Source organism: Thalia democratica, chromosome 1 (genome assembly GCF_965202585.1).
Source record: "Thalia democratica chromosome 1, ktThaDemo2.hap1.1, whole genome shotgun sequence".
In the NCBI taxonomy this organism is placed as follows: Eukaryota; Metazoa; Chordata; class Thaliacea; order Salpida; family Salpidae; genus Thalia; species Thalia democratica.
In genome coordinates, this window is record NC_139165.1 from 75806398 (window position 1) to 75830559 (window position 24162).

Below are 24162 nucleotides of genomic sequence, written 5' to 3' on the forward strand. Positions count from 1 at the left end.
TATTTTTCTAAAGGAACCAATTGAATAAATCTATAAGCAAAAGCATCAGACATCAAAATATGAAAAAGTACTAAAAATGGCAAGTATGGGCAAGTAAATATATACAAATCACAGTAGACTGATATAAAAAAAAAATTAAAAAAAACACAAATATTAAAGTTGCAACAAAACAAAAGAAATTTTGAAAAAAAAGTTGTAAGAGACACTATTCATAAACTTTAAAAAAAATTTGCTAAATGTTTTAAACAGTTATAACATTTCTAAAATGTAGTTTCAAAAGTATGTTTAATTACTGTAATTTGTAATAATACTTTACCATAATGCGTAAAAATATTTTCATATAACTATCTTTTCACAACTATTTTAAATCTAACAAAGATATTTATAATATTTCTTTTTTATTTGTATAACATATAGTAATAAGTTTTTAAATTGATTTATAAAACATATAAACTATAATATTGGAAAAACGACATGACAATAAAAAACAGATTCTTTGTAAAATTTCAAATAATTTCTTTATAAAGTTTTCGATACAAAAATATCGATAAAAAAGAATTTAAATTATTAAAATAATTTCTAGAACTTATTCAAAAACTAGTTGAAGAGAAAGTGAAGCTTATGAAGTTGTTTTCTTTTTCTTAAGTTCTGCACTATTCTTTTTTCTGATCAGTTTCTCTAAAGTTTTTATTTATATAATTTTTATAAAAAGATTGTATAATTTTATATAACATGTTTATGCATTTGAAGAACAGAAAAACACCTTCTTTTAAAGTAAGTATAAAATTAAATGCTCACTTGTTGTTGATTTATCATTTTTTCTCATAGCAGCTTTGCATATAACTTCTTGCAATGTTTTTACAAATTTTGAACTGTCAACTTGATCATCGCTGTTCAAATTGTACTTACTTCTTGGTTTGGACGCTAGTGCTTCTAATGTTTTACTTTTACTAATTCCGATATCTACCGTAATTATGCGTACTTCTGAAAAATTAAAAACATATTAATGTAATATTTATTATAGCCTTATTTTTATAATGAGGTTTAAACAACCTTCGTTTTGTTGTTTAATTATTTTAGATCTTTCTACTGCTTTTTGTTCGTTATTATCTCCTGATAATATTATAATAATATCTCTAATTGATGTTGTGTATTTAGACATCGAATTTTCTTGCAATAACATCAAAGCTTCATTCAAGTTGACTTTTCCATCTGAAAATTACAAACAAATATAATGCACAATATGTTTTCTGTTGAGATAATCTTTAATAAACATAACTTAAACTAAAAATATAAGTACTAAGCAAATTAAAATTTGTAAGCGTATTTGCATTTAGAATGTATAATATCAATAGTATACCAACTATTGTTTATTAGCTTATACTATTTAAAAGGTTATTGATTTTCAAAGAACCATAAAAACCTAATACCTAAGACAGACTTAGTATACTTTATTAGCTAATCTATTTTAAAAACTTTAAGTAAACGGAGAAATAAAAATATCTGTTTTAAATGCAAGCTTACTTATTTGCTTTATGTCTTCAATAGTTCTAGATAACTGTTTGTTAGTCGTCTTGGTAACCAAGGGTAAATGGGTGACGCTTGTATGGGCAAACTGAACTATTGACAATCCAATTCCATGCGTCATAACTTTTGGTATCTTGTGCAAAATTCCTCTCCTTTCGAATTGACGCTTTTTAGACTCTGCTAGTCTGTTTTTTTATTTGCAGTTAACAATATATTGTTTGTCTTACGACAAAAAAGCGCTTAAAAAGTTTGGTCTAAGGACCTAGTGTATGAAAAAACCTTTCGGTTATCGAGTCATACACTATATGCTTTTAAGTAGTTTAAAAATAATTTCAAGTTTAGAAAAACAAATCTAATCGTTATATGGTAGAACTTTTTTTTCTTTAAAGAAACAAATTGGTTTTAAATTGACAAAGTAGTTTTTTATTTTACATAATGTGCCAATTTTTAGCTCTATAATTTAAAACAGGTTGGTTTGGAAATATACATTTATAAATTATGTTAGCCACCAAGAAAGAAAATTAGACTTGTGATTAAGATACTAACACGGATAGTTTTAGGCATGAGATTTTCACCATAGTAAGCTGTTAGATACATAAAACTAAGCTCGACTTAGGAAATAAATAGATGGTATGCTAAGAATAGAACTCAATACATTATTTTACACACAAATTGCTACTATAAAAGGTTATGCGGCTTATAATTCCTTTTGTCAATCTGTAAGTTTTACTTTAAATTACAGCTAGAACGAAAACCTGTTATTTAAATACGGCTACATAATTACATCATGGCTTAAAGTAATAGTAAATTTTTTCCAGTAAATTTTAAACGGTCTACTTCAAATATAAAGCTAACCAAAAATTATTCAGACTTTACTTATGGTTTTAGTGCGTTAGTATAATATAACTGTCTAAATCTTTTTCCACATAAACTAGCTTGTCTGAAATAGTTTGAATAGTTTTGTCAATGTTGACATTCGTTTTTCTAACTTAAAAATTTTAAGTTTTCTGATTAATAGTTTAAGCTGTTTATAAACAAAATCTTATGTTTCAAACTTACCTTTTAACTAAACACTTATGACACTATTTGATAGAAAAATAGTCTAAATAATAACAAAAATTTTATAATATAAAACATCCAAAATATATTCTAACTTATATGAAAAACCTTGCACTAAGTTACAAATAAGTAAATTAAACGCAAACTAGATAATTTTTGTTTAATATAAGAATCACGTTAAAGAGTTTTTAAAGAAATATTTTTTTAACTGTTTAAAGTTTTTTAAAGATTCAGGTTTTTAATAAACTTTAAGATAGTAATATAACTTACTTTATTTGCTTTTAGAACTAAAGTAAATTCTGCTTAATTTAAAAAATGATACAGTACAAGCTTAATTGCTAAATAAGATTTATTTAAACAGTGTATCAAACAAATGTTCATACTTTTCTATGCCTTCAATCTTTAAACTTTCCACGAGCTTTTTAAGCATTGATTTTGTTTGAAGAAATTTTTTATTGTTTATAGAGTCTGATCCATCAATCAAAAACAACAAGTTGCTTCCTGACTGTAGACATGTTCCTATTTCTGTTTTGAATAATTTATTATTTGACAAAACTTAATTAACAGTGAAAAAAATTAGCTGATATTAATTTTAATTTACATTTTACAAATATAACTAAAACTGTAAGCTATACGCTTATGTTTTTGTGACTATACAAGTTGTGTTAAATATATAATAATCTTGTTTCTTTAACTTTTTTTAAGCTAAAAAGTATATCTTTTTTAATAAAAGTAAGTAAACTTTTTTTTAAATCTCCAAGAAAGCTGTCAAATTAAAAAGTATAAGTCTTACGACAAACATGAAATGAAAAAAAGTCATAATACTTTTAGTAGCAACTTTTAAGTGCTTGGTGTGCCTGGCTTTTACTCTCAAATTTTTCAGCGGCTTGTTCACTGCACAGCACTGCCCATTAGGAAGCATGACTTCTTTGTTTGTGAAAAGATGATTCCCTAAATAAAAAAATATATATATTGTAATAAAAGCAGCAGTTATGTCACAAAAAAAATCCTTACAATTCGTCTCGCTTCTGCGTATTGACGGAATTCTTCCTCTCGAATCGGTATGAAATGGCACGGTGATTGCTGCACTGAAGTTTCTACCGGAGTGAGCTTCCAGTACAAAGTAGTAGCTTGTGTCAGCTTGTAAAGTTGACATAAATCTGTATCCATACTGAACTCTTTTTCTATAAAAAAAATATATATGTACAGTTTTTTTTAACTTTTTGCTATTTTTACCCACAAATGCAAGAAACAATTCTAAACTTTTTTAACTAATAAACTTGAATAAATATAAATTTGAAAATGATGTTAGAAAATGTAACTAAAAAAAATATCCTAGTTACGAACTTTACAGTGACATTTTGGCTCCAAACATAATTTTCACTATTTGCAAGCTGAAGACTCATGCTATAATTTCTAGGCCAGTCATTTGGTGCCCACCATTCTACTACGTTTTTTCTTTAACAAAATATCATATCATAAAAAATCCAAAATAATAGCTTTATGTTTGTAGAATTGTGCTAATTATAAACATTGTTGTTTTATTAAAAATACAACTGTTTTTAATATTATTGATTTTAATTAAACTACTAAAACCTTAAACATAAAGTTTACAAAATGATGTAGTTGTTTAAACTCAAAAAATATCAACATAAAACAAATACCGGGTCGTGTCGCGGAAAACAGCGACTGCAAGCGGTTTAACGTCTCTTTCCTGTTCGACAATTTTCAGTGGAAATTGAACTGACCTGACGATGTCGACGACTATCAAGTTTTCCACTAGGTGGAGTTGGTCGTAAGAGCTTAGAACGTATCTGTGCATCACCGACTGACTGTGAAGAAGAAATTTTGAAATATTATAACACTCCACAGTAATACCTATAGTATTATGAAACTTGTTGGTAAGAGTTTGAGTAACTACAGTGAACGATATTAAAAAAAAGTTAGAACAAACTAAAATGTTTGATTTGTTTAACTTTGTAATACAAAATACAAAGTATCTACAGTTTAAACGCTTAGAAAACTTTCAATAAAAAACTAAAAAAAAAAAACTTTCCCACTTTGAATAGATAGGTTGCGGTTCAAACGCCATCTGAAGCACGACTGACGTGATTCCCTCGTCGGCGAAATCCTGCTCGTGTTCGGGCATCAGGTTGGTGTAGTGCTGGTTGGTTGCCAGTAGAAACATGATCCTCGGAACCCCACTCCGCGCGTGTTTGAACGTTTTCTAAGTTTGAAAGAGAAACAAGTTGTGTAAACATAATGAAGTCTATTTTTGTTTGTAAATAGTTTATAAACAATTTTTGTTTAGCTCGTTGTATATACTACAAAAGTATTTTCACAATGATTAAAGTTTGACTTGTGTTCTGTTTAAAATATATAAGATTAAATTAATTCTATAGCTAAATAGTATTTTTGTGACAATATTGCTATAGGATTAAACGACTGTAAAGATAGTGAAACATTGCTTATAAGCACAAATAATTCGATTAATAAAAAGTAAATACAGTACACTACCGCTTAAGTACGCAAATTGAACCCGACCAAAAAGTGCGTACTTAGCACGGGTAGTGCGTACTTTTTGACGACATAGTATAATATGAAATTTAGTTGTTTGTTTTCTTTCTTACAACTAGCCACCAAATAATTAAGCCATACAAACAAGTCTCTTTATTTTAAATAACATTTAATACATAATTCTAATTTGTAAAATTTTTTTATAAATTTTAAAATGGTTTATTTTTTTTATAAAAAGTCTCTACATAATTAATACATACATTTAATATAGAAAGTCAATGTCAGTCAATGATTTTAAAAAAAATATTAAGCTACATTTTGTTTTGTTAGAGGAAAAGTACCAAACCACATTGTGTTTACCAAACATTTTCAAAACATCAATGTATGTACATTTAAATTAATTTATGACTTAACTATTTTGTATTTGTAGGTTTTTTTTAACTTTGTCATCTATATTTATTTATTTTATAGCATTACAGCTCAAATATCATTATTCTTTTTACTTTTCTGCAACCACTACATAAGTATTTAGTTTATTAACATTAAATAACAGGACTGTCACAATCTCAGGTTACTTTAGACTACTCAGGATTACTCACCCTAGTTTAAAAGTTGTGAAAGTCTCAGGCTAACTCAGCAGGTTGGCCATTCTACCTAGAAACATAAAATAATCTGGAAAAACTTGATGATTGAAAATTTAGGCAAAAAAAGTGGAATTTCTTGAAGTTCTAGTATAATATCCTTTACTTTGTCTTTCTGGATAAGTGCGTACTTAAGGCGTGATGCGTACCAAAAAAAGTGCGTACTTAAGCGGTAGTATACTGTATATAGTTTTTGTGTTATAAAGTCTTCAAGTATTTTTATAAGTTTCCTAAGGATGTTAAAAAGAGTAAAAAAGTTTCTTACAGATATAAGTTAAGCTAGTTATTTATTAAGTTATTGTTTTTATATCACTGGATCATTGAAACTTAGTAAAAGGTTTTAAAGTTGAGTTAATGAAGTAAATTTTTATTTGGAAAAAAAAAGCTTTAAAGTATGTTTAAGTTTAAAAATGAACAAAAAACTTTCTTATTGTTGTTTCATTTTATTATTTGTAATAGTATTAATGTTAAATGACGCGACAATTCCCCTTAAAAGACAGTTTTTAATAACTAAACTATGCTTACTTTGAAAAATGTGTTATAAAAACACTACTATACTCAAAATTTAAATATTTTTTATTGAAACCGGAAATAAATTATTTTTGAACCCTTTAACACAAATTGTTAAATGAACCTTCACTGTTTCAGTGAAATCTTCAGGTTTTAGGTTTTCTGAGCCAGAGAGCGGATACAAAGACCCCAATGACGTCATGATTTCATTCTCACTGAGCTTGTTTTGCAATGATATTTTTTCAATAGGGTGATTAGTAAGTTGAGTTGCTCCGAAGCTAAAGTTTGGAAAATATATTTAGCTTTTTATTTATTTTATTTATATCAGCATTAAATTAAACTGTTAGAGCTCGATGTTTATAAGGCAGTTCTAATTTAACCAAAATTATAACTTTGAATAGATTAGAAAAGGTAACTTCTGTAAAAGTTAAGATTAAAAACTATAATCCAAATATACAAATCTATACACGAAACATATATATGTACGTATAATTGTAGTTTTTAAACAAACCTTACAACTCCCTCTGAGTCGTGATCGAATGCACCTGCTAATGACTTTAGAAAGTTTCTGGTCGATATAAACTCTTCTTCCATAAGTGATGGGGAAATTTCAACTAAAAACGCAATGTCTACGGCCAGTTTGACTTTCTTTGTTTTAAAGTGGATCGTTGACACATGACTGCTTATATCCGACCCTAGTGAAGCCTTGAAAAGTAAATATTAAAGTCTTAATTATTAAGTTAAGTAAATTAATCTAACTTAAATTAAACAAATTCAGTTTGTTTTATCTGAGTTATTTTTTATGTAACCAATAAATTAAGTACTATTATGGTTTTCGTACTTGTAACGTTGCAGTAAGACTTTTTCCCGGTATTAAATTTTCGACCCAGCAATAAACAGTCTGGTTATCGTAATCCAAATGTTCGGATATCGAATTGTTGTACAGCTGCTGCTGGCCAACCAGGTATCCTCGATTGTCTGTCACTTGTACATAGTAGGCCAGCTCAGTGCTCTTGTCTTGCACCTTGAAGTTCAGAAGGTCCCAGCTCAACTGGACCTGGGTCTCGTATGCCTTCGACATTCGAAAGTTTGCGGGTTTCGGCATTTCTGCTCATTGTTAACAATTTTTATATATTTATTAAATTGGAAATATAACTCATGTGTTTGTTTGATCTATAGAACAATATGTTATTCTAAATGTTGTCATAAAAGTTACTCTTAGTGAAAGAAATCTCTTTGTTTGATTGTCATATGTACATCTCTTTTAATCAAAAGAAAATAAAGAAAATAACAACAAGGGTTAAGCAACTCAACAATATAAATACAAGTATTTTTAAATTAGAAAGCATTAACTAAGTTCAATAAAAATTTTTAGTAATATATAAACCTGTTACAAACAAAGCTTTGCTGGGTTTGCTTTTTATACCTCTGCCATACATGGCTAGCACCCAAACCTCATATTCTGTGCCTGGGTACAACTTGTTTGTCTGGTAACTTGTCTCGTATTTATCTGTTATTAGAAGTTTAGAAAAATGTATTATAGTTTTTTGAGCTCAAACAACACATAAAACACGCTAAAAAAGTTAAACTGCCTTAGAAATAGCTAATAATGTAATAGAACAAAAATTACTTAATAGCTTAGAAAAGAGTGATATTTTAAAACGTAAACTGCGTTTTATATAGTATAAGTATAAATTTTTAAATTATAAGCTCTTTTCATAGTAAAATTGACTAAAAAGTTAACTGTACTAACCAAGAAAAATATTGATGACGGCCTGATTATTGCTTGTAAGGTAAACTGATACCTGGTATTGCGACACGTAGCGGACAGAATCTGGAGGCTGCCAGAAAATTTCAACCAGTGAACCTGGAAGCTGAAAAACTTCCGTTCGTTTCGGTGAAGGAGTTTCTAATCAGAAGAAATAAGACGTGTAAAATATTACTTTGTTCTAGCATTAAAATATAATAATCTATAACAGTTTTTTACATTCTAGTTCATTTTTAAAAGTGTGTTTCATGTTTTTATTTTAGATAAAATCTTAGCTGTGTTATGAAAAATCAAAGAAAAAACTATCAACTTAGCTTTAAAGCTTATTAGTTTATTTTAATTAATAAAAATGTTTTAAACTTTTTAACTTTTTAACCAAAATTAATCATTTTAGATTTAATTTTTTCAACTACAAACAAATATTCAAAAAACTCGACCTAACATAAAAAACAGTTTCAGAGTCAAAATAAAAACAAGTACAAAAAATAGCCAACCCTCAAAAAAATTGTTTTGTTTGTAAAAATAAAAGTAAAAAATACTATTTTAAAACTAAGTTACTGAAACATACACATCTTATCTGTTTATAAGTTTATAAATACTTCAACGCTCTATCAAAACTACAAAGCGTTACGGCGCGTGAACTTGACAATGAAATTGAATTATCTAATTGTCAGACAAAAGAAAGGCGTTAGTGTTTTCCGAGTAGCAACTTTAAAGTTGTCTTTTTCATCAAGTTGACATTAACACCCAGCTGCGAATTAAACAGAGAATAAATAAGACCGGTAGACAGTTTCAATTAAAAGGATTAAAATATATTTAGATTTCTGTATGCTGATAATATCTCTTTTATTTTTGCTTTTACCTTGTTCAGTGAAGTACCTGTAATGGTTTATTTATTGCACATTACAAATACTTATCAAAAAGTCATAAACTGATAAAACTGCACAACATGTTTTGTAAGTTCTATTAAAAACAGATCATAAATATCAGTTGGACTGTTTGATACTATTTTAATCAAGGGTAGTTTCGAAAAATGCAAATAAAATAGTCTTGTGTTTTGTACCTACGCCCTTAACTATTCTTATGTATATAAATTCATAAAAATATTTGTGCAACATTGCAAACACTTAATGGGATTAAACTTAGTCAAGTTTATAAAGACCTTTTTGATCAGTTCGAATGCTTAAAGAAATTTTTACAACTGCAAAATCTTAGGTCAAACATAATTGAAACAAATTTGTTTGAATACTAAATTAGGATTTCATTTACTGATAAAATAATTACCGTAATATTACTTGAAGCTACTGTTTTTAATATTTTTATCGTAAATATTATCGTGAAAAACACCTATTTGTAATAGCCTACAAAAGTTACAACGTTTTTGTAATGCCTTTGTCGCTTGTTTTTCTAAAAAATTAATAAAATAATTTGAATACTGAACTTGATATGCTTTAGTTAAAAAGAAAGGGTTGAATTGCTTGTTTGGAGAAACATTCTAGCAATAAAAACTAAACCAATAGAGTACTTTTTGTAAATATAACTAAGGATTTGTTTTTGTAACTAACAGGTCTTAAATTTTTATTGTTGCAAACTTCATACAAATAATGCGGTTGTAAAAATAAAATAAAAACTTTTTAAGTGGTAGGTGCTTAGTAATCAGATTATCACAGGTAGAAACTGATAATTACGTTTATATTTCAATTTTGAGTTAGACGTAATTACACACAGAATGTATCAGAATTAAATTCGAGATATGCAGTTGTGGTAAAAATAAAGTTTGCACCACACACAACACTTGTCAAATGGATATAAATTATAAATTTTTATAATCAAATATTTTCAAGATTAGTATAAGATTTTACAGCATCAAAATATAATAATTTTCTAACCACACACTTTATATACATACTTCAGTTTTACAATTATGTAATTTATATGCTTGTTCTATCAAGGTTTGTTTTATTAGAATAAATAAAGTTAAAACTAAGGCCTAAAAACTTGAACTAAAAATATAAAACCTTAAAATTTTAGAACTTTTTTTTTTTCAAACTTTAATAAACAACACGCTAAAATAAGTAATATTCATTAAATGTTTAAGAATTTTAAAAGTATTATAATTGTACTCTGGTTAAAAAAAATCAGTATAACAATAACCTATGTTAGCATTACTGAAAGAGAATGTTTATTATTTAAGTATTTTTTAAAGTCTATTTCTTAAATTAAAAATAAAAAACTTACTAGTTGTCGCGGTGACCAATCTTTTAGAGCTTCTACGTCCAAGACCAGTTGCCGTGACAACTATATTGTATTCGTGTCCTGGTAACAAATCCCACAATTTGAAGTTTCTAAAAATAGTTTGTCAATGTTTTTAGATTTAAAACTTAACTATTTTTGATAGTTATTGTAAAAAGCTTAAAATTGAAGTGAAAATACTGAAAGAATATGTAAACATTTCAATGTTTTAGCATACAATAGAACAAGTTAACCATTTATAAAACCTTATAGATAATTAAAGTTATTTAATTCAATTTAAAAAAAAAAAATTCAAATTAACTTCTCTCGCGCACACTGCTGTACATACAAGCTTTAAGGGATTTTCAAATTTTGCAAAGTTGTTTAACATACTAATACCTTAATCCGGCAGCATATTAAAACAAAGTCTTTAAAGAAATAAACATGTTTTAAGTGTCATTTTTGACACAAATTCTATTTGGAAAGATTAGAGGTGTACATCAAAAAATACTTGAAGTATTTACTGTTTGTGCTGTTTCATATATTTTTGAAATTTAATAATTTGATGATCATTGAAACGGGAACTGATCGACAATGGTAATACTCAGTGTTCAACTTTACACACGTAATTGTTACATAGCATATATTAAGTAGAAAATTTTATTAAAATTCTTAAGCCTTTTACATCAACTACTTTTTAATTTAAGTAAAAAGTTTCCTCACTTTTACATAAACTAAAAATAAAACTTAAGAAAAGATTCAATTTTGTTTGACACTATAGAACTTTTAAATGTAATTTATCTTTTAAACATATTTTTAGTACAAACAGCTAAATTGTAACTAGAACACTAATTTTTAAAGTTATATAAGCAGTTATCATAAAATACAAGACTTCTATAAAAAAGATATAAAAAATATTGTTCAAAAAACTGAAGCAAACCTTCTTCTTCTTCCGATTGAGTAAGTTTTTCCATTACTGTCGATTGTGACGTCATAACCTGTGATTTTTGATGAACTCGATTGCTCCCATGTGACTTCTATTGTTGTGTTTGTGACGTCACTAACATGTAAATTTATCGGCGACGGTAATACAGGATTAACTACAACAATTATAAAATTCATTATTTTTCAATTTTAAACTTTTCTTATGTTTACAACAAATATCTGTCTGTATAACAACTAAGTTATTTAAACAATTTAAGTTTAAGTTATCTAGTTTTTATGTTAGTATAAAAAATTACTTAAAATAAACAACAATAAAGACAGAGAAAATAAATATAGCAGATTTTTTTAGAAAGCTCAGGATATTACCTTTTCTGTAATATCTGAACGCCTCATTGCAAATCACATCAGATATTTTGTGCTGAACCGCCTTCAACATCTTGTAAGAAGGAACTGTGAAGTTGTAATCCAAATATTTCGCATCAGTGCTGTTCAACCAATCAGATTGCTCCAAATACTTGTTTGTGCGAACTCTCATGTTTAATTGGCTACTTGATTTGCGATTGCTTAATTGTGATTGGTCCACTTCGATCTTAAGCGTCAGAGCTCCGTCTTTTTTCAATCTCTAACAATATGTAATATTCAATCTTACAGTACATGTTTTAATTTATGACTTTTTTTAATTTTTATTTTCAGACAATTTTACATACACCGAAAAATTAAGGAAATATAAATGTGTTAAAAAAAAAACAAAATTAAAACACAATCAACTTCTTAAGAACAAACATGTAATAAAAGTATAACGGAACTAAATTATACTGTATTTATTAAAAATACTAATTTTGAAAAATTTTCAACTAATTTTTTCTACTTTGTTGCGTAGCATAACAAATATAAAAACTTTTTTTTTAATTTGTCTATAAATAAAAATTAAATTATAAATCTTAAAAACATTTTCACAAAACTTTTATATCTTATTTAAAGAAAAAAATGAATGTATGATCTGGGAAAAGAATTCCTTAATAAGAGAAAAAGCCACAAAACAAATTACTATCAGCGTGATCATAAAAAACAAAATTCCTGTACAATTTGTATGTGGCTAAACTCGTGATTCTTTATTTACACTTGCTTGTAATTGATTTCAAAAGGATGATCTAAGCTTTATCTACAATTAAAATGTTTAAATAAGTCACGTAATCGAATTTTCCAGATCAGCTTTTATAATTACCAATAATCTCTTTGGTTTAAAAAGAAAACTTTTTATTTAACTGTAAAACAAATATTACCGATCAATTTTTTTTTTATTAAGTTTAAAACTTAAAAAACGTTTTTGCAGTATTACTAGTTGTTATAAAAAAGTATTAAGTAATTGAATAAGATTATTAGAATAGCTTTTTTAAATCAAATTATGTAAAACTTTTGTATTTTAGATAATATGAGATAAAAATTATTCATATTCAATAGACTTAAGTTTTTCTTTTTTGTATACCATATATTAAAAGTAAAAATAAAACTAACCTAGGAACTTTTAATTTACAAAATAATTTTTTTATGTTTTTATAAAGTTAAAACGGTTTTGGAAGTATGTGTACCTAGTTTAAGTTCAGGAAAATATAAAAGGTTTAAAAGTATCAATCAGAAGTCATAAGCTTTATAAAACCTCACGTACGAATAATAAAAATAACAAACAATGCAACCACTAAACTACAAAAATGCAAAGAACATAATTTTTTTTTTCTTATGTCATAAGGCTTTTATAAAAAGTCGAGATGTCTTGATTACTCTCGAGATAGTATCGATTATTAAAAATGATGACTTGCGGTGTTTGATAAAAGTCTGTGTTTACTAAAATATTAAGTTTACTTTGTAAAACCTTATATATATATATATATAATGTCATTTTACAATATGAAATCATGGATATATATCAGGGTTACCCAAAATGGACCTTTTCAGAAATTTAGGGGGTCATAAGCTGCAAAGGTCATTATTTTAAAAGTTACTCTAGATATTCTGGTGCTGATTGTTAAGAGAAAAAGAAAAGATCTTAGGCATATTTAAGGGTGGTTTTGAAACTTATAATAGATAGTATGGGAAAATTCAGAAAATTAGAGAGCTATTAGTTGTAAAAGGCCATAATTTGAAACTAACACTAGATATTCTGGAGTTGATGATGAAGAGCAAATGTTATTTTTTGCGTATTAAAAGATATTTATATAAGAAATCTTATCGAAGGGGGCCATAGTTACTAATTTCTTTAAAGGGAGTCCTAACTTAAAAAAAAGTTTCGAAAGCTCTGGTTAATATCTTATAGTAAAATTTACATTTATAAGTTTTTTAAAACTGTTTAAATAAAAGATTAATTTTGGATTGGTAAACTAGAAAATTTCAAGTACACTACACTTTTAATGTTTACACCCTCATATTTTCTATTTTAAAAAACGAAAAACACATCATCTTTACTGAAAGTTTATGTTTCGAAAATCAATAAATCAAAACAGTAGTAATGCGTTTAAACCTTCAAAGGAAGTGTTGTGTTGTCTTGGGATTTGCCGCCTGTGATAAAAACAACAACTTTGAACGCCTCCCTTCTCGAATACTCGAATCCACTAAGATAAGCGTAGTTGAGCGCCAGTCCCGTCATTCGCTTACCGTTATCGTAGCTGTACAATATTCACTTTTTTTTTTAAAACTTAGCTTTGAAAAAAATCCTATTTAAATCAATTTTTGTATGTAAACAAGAGTGAATTTAAAAAAAAATAATTAGACTAAGTCACTAACAATATAAATAGGATTACTTGATACAAACAGTACAAATAACTTAAACTAACTATAAGTGTCTCAATCGGAGCAACAGGTCGTTTTTTGTGGTGTAAGTGGACAATGGAGCCACGTATCTCGCCTCGTCCGAGTACAAAATGATGCCAATTCTGGTCGCATGCGGGGCCACTACATAACCTTTCACAAATGACAGCAAAAAATTTTGACTCAATTCGTCAAATTCCGACTGTTTTATTCTATTAAAATGATAATTTATTTACGCTGTAGCCATAGATTTCTAATTTATTGACAAATAGATATTATTTTAAATATTTTGATAAATCTAGCAATTAATTTTAATCCAAAACATTAATATCAAATAAGTTTATTAAAAGTTTCTATATATAAAACAATAGTTTTCTTTATTTTAAAGTAACTCTGTAAATTCATTAAATTCCTGTTTCGTTTTTTAATTTCTTATTTTTGTTCCAAAACCTAAAATAATCGTAGAAAATTCCAACAGGAATAAAGTATTACATAACTCTAGAAGCGTGCAAAACATCAAAGGTGCTGATAATATCTAAAACAATTCGTTCTAAAAATTTTATTTTTCAGAAAACTTATCTTTTTTAAACCATTAACCATAACATATATTTTCATCTTAATTGTTTCAATTGCAGTTGTTTTTGGAATGTTAGTATTTAAATTTTTGAAAACTTTTTGAAAAATTAACAGAACGTATTAAAAATTTATCAGCATTTTATGCAGAAAGTAATTTTAAGAAACAACTACATTTAAATAATGAAGTTTAACAAAACCAACAACAAATTGTAAAATTAATTTTAATTAACGTGACACATATATTTTAAAACCTATCAATTTCTTTTTTTTTTACAGTTTTTCAAACTATTTCTGAACATTTTTCAGTTTAAAAAAACATAGTAACAAAATACTACTTATAAAATTTTTGTTCAATCATTAAAGATTATGACGTCATACTTGGAAGTGTCGATGAGGACGAGAATGTCGGCGGTGATGCTCGCGCACGACATGTCAAACTCAAACTTGTACTCGGTTGATGACGTATTCATACCGTATGACGTCATAATCACTTCGTACTCGGTACTCTCCAGATTTTCAAGTCGCACTCTTTCTGCAAATATTTTTGATCTACTAAACATCAAAACATTTAAAACTTTTCTTAAAAATTAACACACCTGTTTTAACATTTTTAATGCTGTAATGCTGCTGATCACCGTTTAGAGTTTTGTACTTTATTGAGTAGAAATCAATGAGACCTCGGGGGCGATTCCAACTGATCTCGGCAGAGTAGTGATGATTGATGCCGAATCTGATGTCTTTTGGTGGATCAATGGGCGACAAAAACATATCTGGTTTTAATTTTTTAATATATTTCCTAGTTCTCAACTTTAAATGGGTTAATATAAACTTGAAAAACAAAACTGTACTTTGATATGTGTTTACTTGCTTATCATATTTTATAAAACAGCACAACATACTAAGAAAAAACATTTTAAAGATCAAACAAACATGTTTAAAACATACTGAGGAGCTTCTCACGGAGTCTTTTATGAACGTCCTTCCACAAACTGCACAATCCGTGAGACTTTCTCTTGTAAAAAGGTCGGTATTTCTCTCCGGACGCACTCGTCAGTTTTTTCAATTGTTTCTGTTTTTGACAAGCTTTCAATTAGCAAGAATTTTCGTTAATCGTTGTACTTGCGGTCTTTATACACGCGTTAAACAAATTAAATTAAAACAATTTAATGTGTCGTAAAGTTAGTTTAAACGAGCTCTTATTTACTAGAACGATATCAAAAATGTTAGATAAAATAATTTACATGTGCAAAAATTTTGGCCATTACCATGTCGTATTCAAATTCATTTTGACAAAAAATAGAAAGTGATGATTTAAAATTATTTGCATAAGTACTCTAAAGCAAAACTTATAACTATTTTTTACAAACACTAAAAAAGTTATACCAATCTTAGTTTTATTAACTATTATGTAGTTAACCACGGATAAATTTCTTGAAAAAATTTGGAGCAACTTTGACAGTTTATCAATTTTAAAAGCTATTTAGTTTAATTGGTCTAAAATAAACAAAGTTTTACCAATTATTAAACAAACAAAATCCTTTTTAAAAACTAGCGTAACAAATTGACAAGCAAAAACCGGTTTTCACCTGAATATCAATTTCTTAGTACAATGTACTTTGGCACAAAAGTTTTTTAAATATTACTAACGTATGAAGCTCCGTCATAACCAACTGTGAGAAACACTGTTTGTGGTCTGATCGAAAGTAGTTTCAGTTCTTCAGAAAAATCATCCTTAGAAGGTGAGGCCAGAACTAATACAATCACTTTAGCAACATCTCTTCTCACTCCATAGTTGTACTCATTGACTAAAACCCTTTCCCGAGCAAAGTTTAGGGCTTTTCCTAATGCTAATTGCCTGCCCGGTTCATTTTGCATATATTCTAAAGCTGTTAAAAATTATAACCTTTTAGCATTACTTAGCATGATAAGCTTCTATAGTTATTTGTTAATTATTTTCACAGCCTAAAGTTTTTTCGCTATAAGTTGTGTTAAGTTAAAGGTAAATAATATGTAACTATAAAAATTAATAGTTCTTTTATTATCTTGTTTTATTCTATAATATGAATTAAATAGCAAAATTTCAACAATTTTCCAGCGTAGTAGAAAACTAAACTGTTAAGTATGTTCAAATTGCATTATATAAAAAGTACTACGAAGTTTAGAATTTGTACTTATTCCAAATGTTAAGTAATAACTTTTTTATCAATAAAACTTATTTTGATATAGTTATTATATTTAGCACACGTTTCAAATAAAAATCACCAATGTACGCGTATTGGAAAATGTAAAAATATTTTTCTCATTTGTTTTCCATAAAGTCGTAATGCTAAACCATTATTTTCCAATAAATAATCACTACCGTCATTACGACGTCATTATGACTTAAGTGGTAACGCTAAAGCTTTTAACTTTTTTTTTTTGGAATATTGTAAAATAATATCATTTATTAAGTATATTGAGGCTTTGCTGACGGTCTGAGCTCATATTAAGAAGCGTTTAAAAGGCTATTACCGCATTGTCGAAAGTGCTGTTTTAATAAAATTGAATAAGTTTAAAAACAAACCTTGTTTTCCAAAAAAGATAAATATATTTTCAGTCATAGATGAAAAAAGAATGACTTAAAAAGTTTAGTTGAATTACTTATTTTAACCATAAAAAATATGTTCTCAATAATATGTTTACTTAGATCATTATGTTAAAACTTTCGTAGTACTATTTAAACGTGTACAGTTCAATTTTATAAATGTTTAAAAATTTAGATAGTAAAAATAAATTTAAAACTAATATAGCCTACTATAGTCATCCCCTGTGAGATTTGTAAGTTTTTTTTGCTAAACTGTTTATTTATCCGAGAGAAATAACTAGCAGTCGATATGATGTTTCACGCTTGATTTGGATTAATCTTATAATAACAACCGCTCAATCTATTACAAAAGTATTGGCAATTCTCAGAAACAAAGACAGACGGTAGTAGGGAGGTTTAATTGTTAACGATTTTTATAATGACAGACAAATTAATGAAACCGCGCTGTGAGCACAATGCAATCTCGAATACACGTCGATTACATTTTCAGACGGCGCTAGCAGTTGTATATATAAGCTTTTAATGAACAGTTTGAAATAACTTCAAAGAATAAAGAAGTCGCTTGCAGTCTTATATTGTTGCGCACGCTGTGTGGTTTCAAATTGAAGGTAATCATACCCGTGACACTGCATTGACACTGTTGTGATTACCTAATGTGCTGACTCGTTATGTTTAAAAGTAGCCCACGCTTTTTTCAATATCGACTGTGAAAAAATTCTACTGTCAATAAATGCAAATTTGTAAAGAAAGGCATCCTTTTTAGTGACTCGACGCGACTTTGAGGAACTTTTAAGATCGAAACTACTGCGATCTAGTGGCGATTATATGTTTAATTAGAAGTACACATGTGTTTTTTGACGGTTTTTTTCTCATTAATGTATGTATACTTTAAAAAAAGTTGTGTAAACATTCGTCGTCATAAATTCGTTACACTTAAATTTTCATGATTGAATTTCGAATGGACAATGGACATGCTTGTACGAATATACAATGACAATTTTATTAACATCTTTTTTAACTTTAAATGAACTGCTGATGCATTTATATACAACATTTTGATATTGCAAAGTGTAAAACACTTCTAGAAGTTATAAGCTATATTTCTTTATGCAATTGCAGAAAATTATACTGCATTTTAAAAATTTATAAATAAAGCCTTAAAATTTGTATAGAAACTTAAAAATATAAAATATTTTTATCTGCCAAGTTAAAAATTTGACATTATAAGTACTACTAAATGCCACTTTATAACCTCATAGATAAAATCAGTGGATTTTGTCATCTTAAATCTAACGTAAAATTGATAAAAAGTTTATTTGTAGCTCATTAACACCTAGCTTTCGGTTTAAATACTTAAGTAAACTCCTTGACCAAGTTCATAGAAGTAAAATATTTACTATACTATACAATTTTTTGAAACTAAGTATCTTTTATTTTTTTTTTCTAATTGCAACATTATTGGAAATTTATTAACCTTAAATATAAACTGACCTCTTTGGTAACCATAGTAGTCAGTGTACCTCCGAAATGAAAAGTCTACGTGGGGTGGGTCTCTTGGATTTATCAGGGATATCTGAACCTGAAGTACAAAAATATACTATGAAACTAATACTTTGAATAATTTTCAAGTAGGTAAAAATTTTGAAAACTAATTTTGTTTTGAAAATATGTACACTTAGGTTTATTTTAAGCCTGTTCGGAAAGCGTCAAGTTTTATATTGTAGAAATTGATACGTAAAGCTTACAGTATAATGCGTTGGCATCTAAGCTTTACACTTGTGCGGCTGAAAAAAAGTTTAAAAGCTTGGAAAATGCAGAGATAAACTACATTGCCGTCTAAGCGGTGAGCAATCTATGTCAATTAAGTCGGCTTATGACGGATCAACAGCTAATCATTTGTCCTTCCAGCAAACCACTGTCATCTGGTAAACAGAGCGTTTCATTCATAAGAGCGAGTTTTAGCGGGAGTTCGTGTAAAGATAAAGATCTTCAGCGAATTTATGACGTCACAGTGAGAGATGGAAACTTGATTATTACGTAACAATCGATCATGTCACAAACAAGTCGCAAAACACTGTGCCGTCCCCTTAAGTCACCTTATCTAAAACATAAATCGGCTGTTGTTGAGCAAAAAAGCAATTAGCCTTGCTTTGTGAGAGCAAATGAAATCAATTGAGGTTACGTTTCGTTTAAACATCAATTTTAGCTTAATTTTTAAACAGAAACCAAACAGTTTATAAATATAAATTTAAATATTTTTTTTACATTTCGAAGTGTCAGCGATTTAACTTTGGTGTTTAGCTAATTAAAGATTATTTTGCACAAAAAATAAATAATATATGTATAAACTTTGCAAATCTAGTTTTTATATTACGGTTTTGCATTTAAATTTTATTTCTCATTAAACTTTATACTTTGAATCTTCATAATAAAAAAGTTATTATTTTATAAAGTTTTTGAGAAACAAGCTGTAGGGCTTCTTTTTTTTTAAATTTTATTGATAAGCTTAAGTTAAAACTTGTGTTTTTAATTTTTAATTTAAAACTTTTATATATCTACTAGCTACCACCACTTGTTATTATTAAAACGTTACTTTAAATTGCCTCATTTGTATGTTTAAAAAACCCTGTTTGTAATACAAAATTACCATAAAGCTATATTATTAAAGTAGCTACTACTTTAAGTATAACAGCTTTTGGTAAAGTAGAAACTTTTTAGTTTAGTTTTAAAAATTCAAATGATGTAACCTTTGGCTACATAAAAACAAAATTTAATTTTAGAAACTTAAAGTTAATTGAATTATAAGTTTATACAAACTTTGACTCCTTATGTCAAGTTCTTTACGATTGTCGCTTACTGTACAACTCTAACAAAATAAATTTGCTAACAAAGGAGTTAATAACTAACTTTTCTTCCACCGGTAACATTAAAGTAAGTGGTAATATTTCGAAGCAAACACTTAATTCCTCTCAAATCAGCGTCATTATTTGACGATTTATCCACAATGTATAATACGTCTAAAGAGAGGTCTATCAATTCTATAAAAATAAGCTCTATAAAAGTCATATTGTTTTCTGAACTAAAAATTAAAAAAAATTTTTTTAGGATTTTATAAAATATTTTAGTGTAAGTTTTAAATACTTTAATTTTGAAAAAAAAATCCTGCAAAACTAATTATTTTTAATTGACTTATTTGTAAAAGTTACAGTTATGAATTTTCTAATTACCATAAATTTAGATGCTCGTAAAAAGTTGTAAAGTTTATTTTCCTTTTCGAACAGTTTTGTACTAAAATACAACGTTTCTATTTTAATTTTTGTTGTACCCAAAACCTAGCATCTTAATAGCTAAATTTTATAACTTTTTATTCAACAATATTCCAAATTACTAAAATAAAGTTCTTATAATAAGAGTTTATTTACTCACTTTTAAATGTTTATAAAAAATCGTAATTTGAAAAAAAACTGATTGAAATTGTACAATTAATTAACATCAGGTTTAATGCATTTTCTAAAAAAGTAGACAGCTGTTTAGTTTTTATTTTAAAGTTAATCCTTAAAACAATATCAATTAAACAGATTATCTGCAAAAATTAAATACCAATTGATGTATAAACATTACTTCATACATTATTGCACAATCCTAACATATATCTGACACGAATATGTATTTAAAATGCTTTCAAATACGTATGAGCTACGAATTTATAATTTAAAGCTTTTGCTTGTGGTTTTTATTTATTTAGATGATTACTTTAAGCAGCTTAATCACATCAAAGGCTTTAAAAGTGTAAATAAAAGTAATTTGATTGAAAACTTATTTAAATAAGCAGCCGGTTTATTAAAAGAAAATCCTAAGAACTAAGTTTAAAACAATTTTTAAATCTAGTTGTTTTTGTGTATTCACTTTTAAATTTTTTTGCTTGACGTCAATCACAAGTAAGCTAGAAAACTACATATAAAAAAACCTACCTGGAATGTATCCAGTATCTATGTCTCTTCCACCGAGTAAAGATAACTCTGTTAAAAATTTATAGCTTTAATAACCTTTAACTCAAAACTTTAGTTTTTATCTTAGTTCATACTTTAACCTTTAACTTATAACCATATAAAGAGTTTTTTAATGACATATTAATTTAGAGATATTAAAAACTGTTTGATACAACCTTTTAAGAGCGCTGAGTGATATTAAATCACATGTTTCAATCCTAAAAGTAGCTGGTTGCGGTTGTAATTATACTAGAAGCTGATCAAATTATTTTGTTCGAAAAAATGAAGGCCATCTAAATATGACGTATTTATAATGTGTGCAGATGTTAAAACAGTTTTGTGGTAATATACAAGCTCATGGCTTTTGTTGAATAGTTTTTCGGTTTGATTAAGAAAGTTTCTTAAACAAACTTTTTGTATGACAACGGTTTTTAATGATTGTTAATATTTTTCAAACTTTACTTTTGTTTAAATAAACCATGTATGCTATGGCACAAACGTATTAAGCAAGCCAAAAGTTTAGAAACACTTTTAAATCGTTGGTATTTTAAAGACGTAATTATGTTTCGTTTTACAAGTACGCTTTTAAAAAATAAGCAGTTTTTTATGCATTTTTCAAAGTGTTGTTTAAACTTTAAGACTTGTAATATGATAATTTCTTTCGAAACATTTTGATTAATTTTCTACTTAAATCGGCTTTGCACACCCTAAAATCCGTAAACGTTTGTCCATCACAAACACGCCTAGACTGTACAATAATCGTACAACTGCTCAGAAAATTTTTTGTTAAGTATTGTCCAATAAACATGAATCAAAGTAAAGTAAAAGCTAAACTATCTTTTTAAATTAAGATAAGGATTATTGTTAAAATCTTTCAACGCTCAAATTGAAATGAGTAATTAACTTCGCACCTTTAAACTGTCAAAGCTTTTTGTTTCAATTTTAGCTTATTTTGCTATTTAAAGGGCTTCACTAGAAAAAACGTTGTTTTCAAAAGCTTTTCTTTAATACACTTGCGTTATTTTTTTCTAAAGCGAGATAGTTTACTTTTGAGCAATAATTAAGATGTTTCACGTTGCGAGTAATTAAGGTAATTTAATGTTTGTAAACACAATATACGTCGGTTAGTTGATAAGTAAAGGTTGTTTATTAACGAGCTATATTAGATAAAATTACAAAATTAACCCTGTAACAGTTTAACAGTATATTTAAACTTTAATTAGTTTTACAATTTTAAACGATTCTAATAAATTGTATACTAAACTTAAATACTTTATTTTTTACAACAAATGAAAGTTGTCAAAACGAAAAAACAAACTAGTTTTAATCTTTTTCAATATTTTAGTTTAGCACTCATACCGTACTAAAACGACATTTAAAACCTTTAATCAGACCCAACCAAGTTTAATGAAAAAATTTAATTAAGTTTTTCAAAAACCACCCAAATACACACAGCTGCCAGTCGAAAAACACTTGTGCTTTTCAATCACCTGGATTTTTAACGATTTCCTTCTGCCGCTTCGTTTTAGATGACTCCGCCAATTGACACAGTGTGAAGAACAGAAGGGAAATTTTCGCAGCTGCTGCTTTCATTTTTCTTGATTTCAAAGTTATGTTTGAAGTAAGTTTATTTTAAGTGATCTTTCTTTTGCAAAAAAACAAGTAGTCAAAAAGTTAGAATATAATTTTGTTTCATAAACAAGTCTTAAACGATTTTATGCGAAATATCAATAGTACATAACAAAGTTAAGAATAGTGATTACTATTTTATCATAAAAAACTTTTCACTACATTTGAGTTTTATTTAACATAATAAAAAGTGGAATGGTTTTAATAGTTTTAATTAAAGTGTAGTTTCAATGTTAAAACAAGTTAAACGTACATAGTAACTGAAGTTTTAGCAACATCTTAGAGAAAGGTTTTATTCAATACTTTTTTATAAAAAAAAAGAGTTTTTAATACAAAAAGTATAAAACTTAAGTAGATAGTATTAAACTGTGAAAAAATGTTTTTTATTAAAAAAAAAAACTTAAGTCAAACTTAAATTATAAAACTGTTTTTTTTCAATAAAGATATCGAATATCTATTTTTTTAACTAACTGTGTTACTTTAAAGAAAAAACAAGAACAAGTTTATTAGGCTAGTTTACGAAATTTTTCTTAAATCGTAGTTACTTGAATGTCGTAAAAATCTACTACCTTTTTTTCTTTTCTCTTAAAAATCTTTTTTTTATTTGAAACTAAATTTCAATGAAAAATATTGTTTTGTCTGTTATAAAAAAGCAATATACTGCATAATTTTATAACATTTTATGACTTTTAAGTTTATGACTATTCTAACCTAAACAAAAAGTTTAAAAAGCTACTTTATTGACAACACAGTTTTACATACTTTATTTAAAATCTGACAACTATAAACACAAGCTTTGACTATTTAAGTAACGGAAATCTAAACTTAATGTGTCTAGAAAATTAAAATAATTTCTTAAAAAAACAAAAAAAATCAAAATTAATTAACAAAATCTATCAACAAAAAAGTAATTGTGAACGAAATAAAAAGTAAACAAAGTACCAAAGAAAAAAATATTCATATAGTTTCGAAGAACAAGCTTAAAAATGAACTTATTGGAAAACAATAGATTTTATGTCTGACTATACACTAAAGATGTACTTTAGACTGAAACATTTTTTATCCAACATAGGTATTTATACAGTATTTAATAGTTATTTTACCCAAGCGGAAAAAAATGAATGCTCTACTTTTCAAGAAAAAGTTTGTAGCGTTTTGAACATTTTTCTGTTCAAGACACTATAAAAAGATAAAACGACTGTAGTTACTACTTTATTTTCAAATTGAAATTAATAATATTGAACAAAATTTTAATTTACTTTAAACCAGAATATATACATTATGGTTTGTATTTTTGCTAATTTTTCATAAAAAATAATGTTTTAATGCTTTATTTTTAATAGAAGTTGTAGCTATTGAATTAATCGCGAAAAAAAAATAAAT

General features: G+C 27.0%; 1 protein-coding gene across 2 annotated transcripts; it reads right to left on the bottom strand.

Moving 5' to 3' along the window:
• Positions 1-97: 97 nt before the first annotated feature.
• On the bottom strand, positions 98-22790 carry LOC145849284 (uncharacterized). Of its 2 annotated transcripts, XM_082954444.1 has the most exons (28): positions 22641-22790; positions 21133-21180; positions 20069-20199; positions 18653-18740; positions 16225-16463; positions 15523-15646; positions 15174-15347; positions 14956-15109; positions 14028-14213; positions 13715-13859; positions 11566-11821; positions 11195-11354; positions 10261-10367; positions 8008-8163; positions 7642-7764; positions 7096-7361; positions 6766-6959; positions 6379-6532; positions 4647-4813; positions 4251-4418; positions 3934-4044; positions 3601-3770; positions 3412-3537; positions 2970-3111; positions 1525-1712; positions 1054-1212; positions 799-984; positions 98-678 (listed from the first exon to the last, which is right to left on the bottom strand). In XM_082954444.1, the coding sequence occupies exons 1-28, from the start codon at positions 22741-22743 to the stop codon at positions 620-622; spliced, it is 4284 nt and encodes a 1427-aa protein (XP_082810570.1). In that variant the 5' UTR covers positions 22744-22790; the 3' UTR covers positions 98-619. The 2 variants fall into 2 exon arrangements, with proteins under 2 accessions (XP_082810570.1, XP_082810571.1); XM_082954445.1 differs by lacking the exons at positions 98-678; positions 799-984; positions 1054-1212; positions 1525-1712 and having other exon boundaries at positions 2974-3111; positions 3425-3537.
• Positions 22791-24162: the final 1372 nt, after the last annotated feature.